Source organism: Rosa chinensis, chromosome 7, assembly GCF_002994745.2.
Source record: "Rosa chinensis cultivar Old Blush chromosome 7, RchiOBHm-V2, whole genome shotgun sequence".
Classification (NCBI taxonomy): domain Eukaryota; kingdom Viridiplantae; phylum Streptophyta; class Magnoliopsida; order Rosales; family Rosaceae; genus Rosa; species Rosa chinensis.
Window position 1 is genome coordinate 31,002,191 of NC_037094.1, and position 9,139 is coordinate 31,011,329.

Below are 9,139 nucleotides of genomic sequence, written 5' to 3' on the forward strand. Positions count from 1 at the left end.
TGCTGCACCCTGGGTGGTAGAGTATGTTTACTCCGTTATATTTTATTTTTCTATGGTAAAACTTTTACTTACCTTGGCATAAATGTCTCCTTTAATTTTTTTATAGAGTGTTTGTACAAGGACTTCATCGGTAAAGATTTGCTCCTTTAAATTTATTTTTTATGTCAGATTATTACCAACAAATAATTGGTTAGGAATAGGTGACCATTTTATAATTTTCATGGTTGAGTTTTGTAGACGAACTCTCGAGTCCATTCATAATTTTATTAGGCTTTAACGTGGGTTGGCATCATCTCTTTTTATGAGAGTCTTTTCCCGAACATATCATCTACAAAAATGCATTCCTTTTCAATTAATTTTCTGTGAGATGTTATTGCAGGCGGATAATTAGTCGCCAAAAGTGTCTCCCTTTATGTATAAACTTTTTGTGCACACAGGGCACCCTGTCTCAAACATGGCAAATCCACTGATTGGCACCATACCACCAAGAACACTTCTTCTCTCGACATGAAAACTTCAGAATGAAGCAATTCCACTACTTAATTACATATGCAGGAAAAACTAAACGAGAAGTATAACATCAAAGAACATATGGGAAACAACCATTTTCTCACCTTTCTGTACGAGTACAAAAGAATTGGCCTCCTCAACTCTTGAAGAATAACAGAAACTTTCTATTAAAAAAATAAATAAAAACATAAAATATAATAACAGAATCTCATAATAAGGTCAACTCAAAAGAATGTTGTACAGCTTGTAATAGATCATTCAACCAATATAAACCCCGGATAACAATGTCTCAAATGCATAGAATTACCATATGATTCATATACAATTAGTAATCCACTATTAGATAAATTGTTTAAGAAACTCCGTAGCCACCAGCCTGCCTCGTGTGTTCACTGACATCTTTAACTCACTAATCTCTTTATCAATATCCTGCAAATGAAGTAGCAATAGATTAAGAATCTTAAGAACAACCATAAAAATAACCAATATCACATCTTTGATACTCCTCCACCTTTGATACCGACTAACCAGAACCAGCTTCAGACCAAAATGTTAAATATAAAAACCGGTGTAATAAAATGAGACTAATGAGTAGTATAGCAAACTACTAGCTTAAAGGCCTCTCAAGACCAAAGGAAGTTCACAATGAATTTGAACGGAAGCTAACGATGACTATAAGGTCAAATGGGTAACAAGTAACAAAGATTCATGCAAGTTACGGATTCACTTAGCACATAAAAATATATTTTTACTGCACATCTTAGCGTATTTGGGTGTTTCATAAATAAAACAGCAGTTTCAAACAGGCATTTAACAAAAACATGCAGTTTTATACAGGTGTAGGTAGACTTGCCTCCATGAACTGTATAATAAAATCAATGAGCTTGTGCTTCTGCATCTCTTCACAGTGATAATTTGTTATAAGAAAGCTAATGTCATAACCCTGCATAACAAAGCAATAGAGTAAAATGGGGTGATTAGTTGCTGCCTACAACCCTGTAAATCCACATGTATAATTAACCAGAGAAGTCAAGTAAATGCAAACCACTCCAGTTTTTCAAGCAGTATAAAGTCACAAAATATTTTAACTCCATAGAAATTTACATACCTGTACGGGCTTTCTTCTCAATACCTGAAATGCTTCTGCCCTCATTGACAAAAATCTAAGAAACTTTTTAGTTAGTATGTTTTCAAGTTCATCTGCCTGCTTTACCTATACAAGAGAGAAGCCAACAAAAAGGATATGAGGGAAAAGAGAAATGGGATAATGAGGTGAGAATTGTAAGCTATCCCAGAATTGGGAAAAAAGTACATAGATGATTATCTTGCTACCCGATTCAGAATGTGGCCTTTCTTCTAATATATAACACCTCAATTGAAGTTAAAAATCAGAAAACAGCAATGTGCAAGTAATCCACCAATGGTACAGTAAAAATCTCAGCAATCCAGTCATTCAGCTACTATATAGAAGTAACCTATTGAAAACTTCACACTACATAAATCTGAATAACCAGTAGCTCCCAAATCTGCTTGCAGTGGAAGCATAATGAACAATTGTACATCTCTAAAGTCTAAACTCTATGTTCATGCCCACATAAAGGCAGAAAGTGCACTCTATTGTTAAAGTAAATCCACCTCTTCATTATATTTTCCTTCAAACACCTTAACATTCCCTGACAACCAAGACACCCCACAACTATCGCCTTTTTGATCCTCCAAAACCAGAATGTTGTCTAACAAATAACGATACACAAATCGCAAGAATCAGCAAACTCATCCTCGCAAGCCATGATTTGCATGCATATTAAGCTTGTTGATTCCATGAATGAGAAGATGGAATTGTTGTCAGATTGAGTGCCCTTTCTGCCTCTTCTCTTAACTACATTTTCTTTAGCGAAAGTAATAATTGGAAATAGTGTGTTCTGGGTATTATTTTGCCAGAACTTTACATATCACTTAAATATAACCTTTACTTATTTTTAACCACTTCATCATTCACATATTACATGTTATTTTGAAGACTGTGAAAATAGTAATGTTCCAATTAGTTGGATAAAATCTAGACATTATCCACCAATAAGGCTCACAGACAGCATAAGTACATATAGTTGTCCACCCAATATACCCTCTATAAAACAGGTTTATTGAGAAAGGTCTATAACAACTGAGTGGAAAGATACAGTACACATAGGTTGTTCCGATGAGCAGACGAAAGAAACAAAAAATCCAAGCAAAAGTAGTGATTGATTTAAATAATTTCAAACTCAGAAAGGCATAGTTCCAACTCTCACTTACATTACTAAAAAGCATTCAAATATGGATACTCACCTTGAGGCTTATACGAAGGGAATTAATAGATGTCTCAATCAAGCATTTTTCAGCCTCATTTCGACATATCAAAACCTGTAATAGCAATTCCATGACCAAAAGACTGATGTCAAACTCCTGGAGAAAATAACCTTAACAAGCTAGGTAACAAAATTCTTTTTTCCAGAATTTCTGAGTTTTATGTGTTCACTGACAATTTTAAAATCCTGTAAGCTGTCAGCTTAAACTATGAAGTCTAGAGATTTACTTTTCAGGTGAAGACCAAATTTCGCAACCGAGCAAAAAAAGCTGTTCCTACTATATGGCATGAATACTCAAAGTATGTATCTACAAGAACATTAAAACAAAAAAGGAGAGGAAATGCTCAGGATGTTTCCAATTTAGTAGCTCTTAACTTCCACCTTTTATATGCCTGTTTAACTCTGGGAAATTCTTCATCCCTATGCAGAGAATTTGTCTGAAAATGGTAAAGATATTGCTAATAAAGCTTAGGCATGAATAGGAACTATCTTTGCCAAACTTTGTAACTGATACGACAAAGTTTACATATTCCAACACGCTTATTTAGATCAAGTGTGGAAAAGAAAAACAAATGTGAGTCCTCCAACAGCTCAAGGCATTAGGAACCACATATATGCAAAAAACCAACTTTTTCAAACATAACCATTAAAGTAGGGAGGGAGGGATAGGAATACTATTTGTTTACTACATCAAGATGGTTCTCACAGGATTTAGCAGAAGTTCTGGACTGGTCCTGCAAAAAATGAACAGAGGATTACAGCTTCCTCACAAAAATAATTCAATCAACACTTGTAAATGGCACTTTAACTTTCAATCATATATCTAACAATGACAACTAAGTTGTTCTATGAGACCTCGTTCAATCTGCACGCATACTTGAAAAAGCATTTAGAGTGACTGTTTTAGGCTGAACGCATGTGAGGCATCATAGTTTTACCCCGACCTCCTGACAAGTTACTTGATTATCTAACTTATTTCCTATTGAATGCTTACTTAACCTTGCAAATTCTATATGCCATTCTAAAACTTGGCATATGACTTGAATGTAAACAACTTGACTCACATATATCTGATGAATTCAAGTGATATGTCTGTAAAACATATACAGTGAGACAACAAGGAAAGGAGATGTGCCAGGAGATGTGGTTCCCCACACTGTGTAGTTCGAACCCAAAATATCAAGATTTTGTGATGATAACATTGTCTAAATTCCAATGGAGTTCGGCAATGGAGTCTATTAAATAATAATGGCACAGTATTCAAATAAGGCTAATGTGCTGCACAAGAACTAGCTTACATAATTTCTTAAAACATAAACTACAACAAATCCTTAGTTGAATTCTTAACGTTAACTTAATGACATATAACTAAAAATTATTTCCCTTGTGTGTCCACAGAACCTGTTTGCTTTTTCTGTTGTAACTCATACAAAATGCAAATTATAACTAAAGGGGAAGTTGGTCTAATATTATTAAGATCAAAGTGCAGCTGATGAACTTACTTTAACTCAACTTCTGGCTTGTTATGCCTTTCAACTTCTTGACAAGGAAAATTCTGCCGGTGGCATGCATCACAAGCCATTCAACAAGCATGATAAGAATATGACTTTTTATGAGTGACAGATATATAGAAACAGATATAGATATAGAGATAGTACCTGCAAGCACATTGCTGCATCTAGAGTGTTGCGTATGCAGGTCAAGTACAATCTCAAAGTGTTAGCCTGAGACCAAAAACAAAATCAAAATCACTACCCATTACTAGAATCAGGTGAATTAAGTTAATTCCAACCACAAGTTAAAAGTAAGATGTAAAAAGATGAAAGCTTTATGAAACAGGACTATGGGGAAACAAAGGAGATTGTACCGCCAACATGAAGAACAATCTGAAATGCAAAAAGAGAAAAGAGTAAATGGGATAGATCGGATGGCTTACCATTGAGATTAGACCAATTGCTGCCTCCGAAATCGTAGCGAGATTTGAACAGGAAATCAATTATGAAGAAGAAATGAGGCAGAACAAAAGAAAAAGAAAACGAAAAATTAATCTGACCTACCGGATTCGAACCAGTGACCTAAGGATAGGGACGTAGCTAGGATTCGACAATGGGGTGGGCAAAATTTTTTTATGTCTCTATAGTCAAACCTGCATAATATCAATGAATCTCATCAACCGATTCAACTCATTCCCAATTATCAACAATTCAACATCAACCCATTCCCAATTATCGACATCAATCCATTACCCATTCCCAATTACGACCTCAGTCACCTCACCCTAAACACCAAACATCACGAATTCACGATTCAAACACCATCAGCATGGGTAGTGGGTATACGGTGTTTACCTGAGAATCTGAGCATCAGGGATTGAAGATTTGAAGCCTTCAAGAGTTCAAGGAGTCGCACTGTCGCAGAGAATCCAAAGATGCAGACCGCAGTGGAGGTGGCTCGGTGGACGGTGGCGGAGGAGGTAGCTCAGCTGCTCAGGCGGACTGAAACTCTGAAAGGGGAGGTGGCTCGGTGGCTGGAGCCTGGAACTCTGGAAGGTGGAATCAAATTTGATCTCAAGTTCTGAACGGAGAGATGAGGAGAGTGAGAGTAGGAGGTGGCTGGCTCGGTGGAATGAAACTCTGAGATTGGAGGTGGCTCCCTGGATTTCTTAGAGGATATCTGACGGCTTTACCCACTACAGTCCTCCGCTCTAGCGAAGGTCGGTTTGTTAATTTGGGGGGGCAGAATAAATAATATATATAACTTTTTTTTTTTTAACAGAATAAATATATATAACTTAGAAATTAGGAAAGGGTGTCAATTGAACTCATTATGTCGTGTCATCATCATCTCAGTATTACTTGTATGGGCTATATGACTTATATCACACACACAACAAAGGCAATCAAGTTATCCATGTTTACATTAGGCGTCTGGATCAGTACTCGGTTTAGACGATTAACTAGAAACACCACACGTGATGTAAGATGGAAATTTTCTGCAGAAGAATGGATGATGTGAAGAGAGTGAAAATAGAATTTAATCGAGAGAAATTAGGATTTAAGTGACAAAAATTGATAACTCTCTAGGCACCAGGCAAGAGCCATTTTTTTTTTATAGAAAGAGGTCAGTCTATTATATAGATTCAGCAAGCAATATAAAAACGAAACACATTTAAGTGGTCGACAGAAAGAATCGTTTCTCAGAGTATCCTGAGACTTCTATTCTAAAACAAGAACAAGAACCTATTATACCCCCAATACACCCACCTTTTAGACAGTTCACGCACTTTTAATCCAAACAAAAACCAGTAATCTCCGAAGCAAGATAAAAAAACCCTCAGAGATTACGATCTTTGCGACCTAACAAAATTAAATGACAATTGGAGATGTCGTCCTGGATCCCAAATTTTTATAAGAAATCCACTGGGATCCCAAATTCGAATCCAGAACAGCATACGCCCACACTCTGCAGCCTTAATCAACCCATTAGGGCCCAAGCCCAAGTCAGGAAAGTAGAGCCAAGCCCAAACCCAATTAGGGTTTGCCCTTGTAGCCAACGCAATACTAGCTCTGGTCTTGTCGCCACTATCGCACCCAGCTACCACCATACCTCCGGTCAACTTGCTCTAAGGAACCAGAAAACTCCTGACACCAATACATCCAGATGACCTAGGCAAAGAGAGAACACCAACCACCATGCCTTCAACCTGCCGGTAACGAGAATGGGAACCAGTCGCTCTATCCAAACCAATATCAACGCCTCAGAGACTGGACCACCCAAAAGGCAGATCAAGGACTGCCCATCTACATCTTTGCCACCAGACAAATAACAAACAGCGAATAGACGGAAAACATCCACGTCGGTGGTGCTGCCATTCGTGGAGGGGAGACTCGAATAGAGCCTGACTCGACCTGGACGCAAACTCCGGTCCCCTCCTCCATGGTCGAATCAGAATAGCCTGCGCCTCTGGTAACATACCTCGACCTTTGAGCCTCACGCGCCTTGTTCTCAGTGAGCCACCATTAACATCAAGAGGCAAAAGCTCCGGTAGGATACAGGCCACTATGCCTATCAGCCGCGATGGCACAACAGGAATCTGCGACAGAGAAGACACGGTGCAAGCCAGTCTTGATTTAGGAACCCCCAAAGGAGACGCCGTAGGTGTACTCCATACAAGATGAAGAGAGTTACAAAGAGGCCAAGCCCGAGGGCGGCTCTCTCCCAACCCTAGCAGAGCTCTACTAGGTCGAAACATATGAGGAAATGCGAGCATCACACTTATTTTATGACTTAGGCAAGAGCCCTTATCTAGACCAAAAAAAAAAAAATTAGCCTAAACCTGTCAGTCCACTACAGGTAGAAAAAAATGAGAAATTTTTAGATAGATCAAACGTACCAGCCACGTGGGACACCCAGCCAATCAAGTTTTTCTATTTTTTAATTGTATTCCAAAACTACCCATGTTTAATGAAAATGAAATACCCAAAACTCCCCTCTGCAGAGGCAATGATTGGTTGGGCGTACCACCACATGGCACACCTGTTCTACCTAAGAATCTCTCGAAAAAAAAATAACACACATGATCAAGGGAAAAACAATCCCTGCACTGTTCATGGGAAAAAGACAAACAAAATGAACAGTGCAAGGGGAATTGAATGTATGGTACTTGGTACAATAAGTGGTGCTATAGTGTGCTACAGATCCCAAATTTTTCTATAACAAATAATGTGGCATTTACATTTGGGGAAATGATAGCATATACATTTTCTAATTTTTCTTTATTTCAATTATTTTTATTTTTGAAAAATAAAAGTTCAATTTTGAGTGTAGAATGGCCAATTTAAATACATTTAAATTGTTGTTTCCTTTCAGTGATTAGATCATAAAAACTAGTCACTCTGGACCAGCAACACTACTATGAATTAGTTAACAACCATTTGTCATTGATAACTCATTGCCGATTGGAAGATAGTGTGTTGAATTAGTTTGATGAATATTCCACAGTAATATGCTAGAGCTCAAAATAGGGACTGCTAACCGGAATAGTTGTTGTACATCACTATCAGTTTGGGTTCCGAATTCAACATAAGCAAGCGGGACTATCAAGGCTTGTGGAATCAACAAAAATTTCTCATGGGGAAGCTTCATGCAAACTTATGACACCAAATTCAGGTCGAGAATCGGAAGGTTCACGCTATAAATATGTTAAAGTGTGATGAAGAATCAACAGTAAATCTCACTCACATACATTAACGATCATAGATTAACTTGTCATCAGAACTTTTCTCACAAATTGCGGTCAAACCTTGATTGCCCGACGTACATCCATTGACTTCCAAGTCTTTACGACTTCACATGCATAGAAATTTAGACTTTTAATTTGTGCCAATTTTCCACAATAGAAACGAAGACATCAACTTCTATCTTTATTCGTGTTTTAGTGGTCTCGAGAGGAGTTCGATCCAGCTGAACACGGTATGTATCAGTTTGCTACTATCACTATCGATATCTCTTATCTGTAAAACGGATAAGGGTCAGAGGGAAGACCGGGTGTGCCGGTCTTCAACGCTCCGATGCCTAAGTCAGTAATGTATAAGATAATGATAATGGAAAGCGATAGTAAACAGTTACCTCTTTAGGTTGTTGGAGATGATCATAATGTAGCAAGTTTGTAGGAGCTTGGTTCCATTTCTTTCGGTGTGGAACGCTCGGTATCCCGATATCGCTCGAGTGGTATCGGTACCCTCGGCTGGGAGTCTACCTTGTTGGTATATTGGCGATACGAGTCTTGTGCTTCCAATACTTGTGCCTAGGAGGTATGTGTATACCAATAAGTCCCCAAGTCCCCCGTCAAGAGTTCTCTTGGGTGGGGAGTTTGTCGTTGGTAAAAGTATCAGAAGTTCAAGGCGAGTTTATGCCATGTGGATTCCGTACAGCCATTACCCCCAGTCCCCAAGTCCCTACTTAAGAGGAGTCTTGGCTGGGGTGATTAGGCCGTGTTGGCACTCGACGTTGTGTCGCTATCGCGAATCGGTGGTGGGGATGCATGTGTCTTTTAGCGCATAGGCCATGCCCCTGTGATACGTGTGATGATTTTATTTGTTTTCTTGCGCGGGGAGGCCGGTGTACTGGAGTTCGGGATGTATAATAATGGCGTAGTGGTGAGGAGCCGAGGCGACGACAAATGACCTCTGTAACGTTTAGGGATGTCGGACACGTGGCGAGATCTGGGGTCATCATCCTTGCACGTCCAACGGTCCTGGTGTTTTCGAGATCTCTTTATA

The 9,139-nt window shown here is 38.6% G+C and overlaps 1 protein-coding gene across 3 annotated transcripts; it reads right to left on the reverse strand.

Annotated features, from left to right (window-relative positions):
* Positions 1–703: 703 nt before the first annotated feature.
* Positions 704–5,596, reverse strand: LOC112176450 (actin-related protein 2/3 complex subunit 4). Of its 3 annotated transcripts, none has more exons than XM_024314379.2 (10): positions 5,207–5,596; positions 4,916–5,004; positions 4,795–4,814; positions 4,517–4,582; positions 4,361–4,413; positions 3,565–3,592; positions 2,839–2,913; positions 1,619–1,723; positions 1,364–1,453; positions 704–939 (listed from the first exon to the last, which is right to left on the reverse strand). In XM_024314379.2, exons 3-10 carry the CDS (start codon positions 4,795–4,797, stop codon positions 850–852), a joined length of 510 nt encoding a protein of 169 aa, XP_024170147.1. In that variant the 5' UTR covers positions 4,798–4,814; positions 4,916–5,004; positions 5,207–5,596; the 3' UTR covers positions 704–849. The 3 variants fall into 3 exon arrangements, with proteins under 3 accessions (XP_024170147.1, XP_040366420.1, XP_024170146.1); XM_040510486.1 differs by having other exon boundaries at positions 4,795–4,818; XM_024314378.2 differs by lacking the exon at positions 4,916–5,004 and having other exon boundaries at positions 4,795–4,862; positions 5,408–5,596.
* Positions 5,597–9,139: the final 3,543 nt, after the last annotated feature.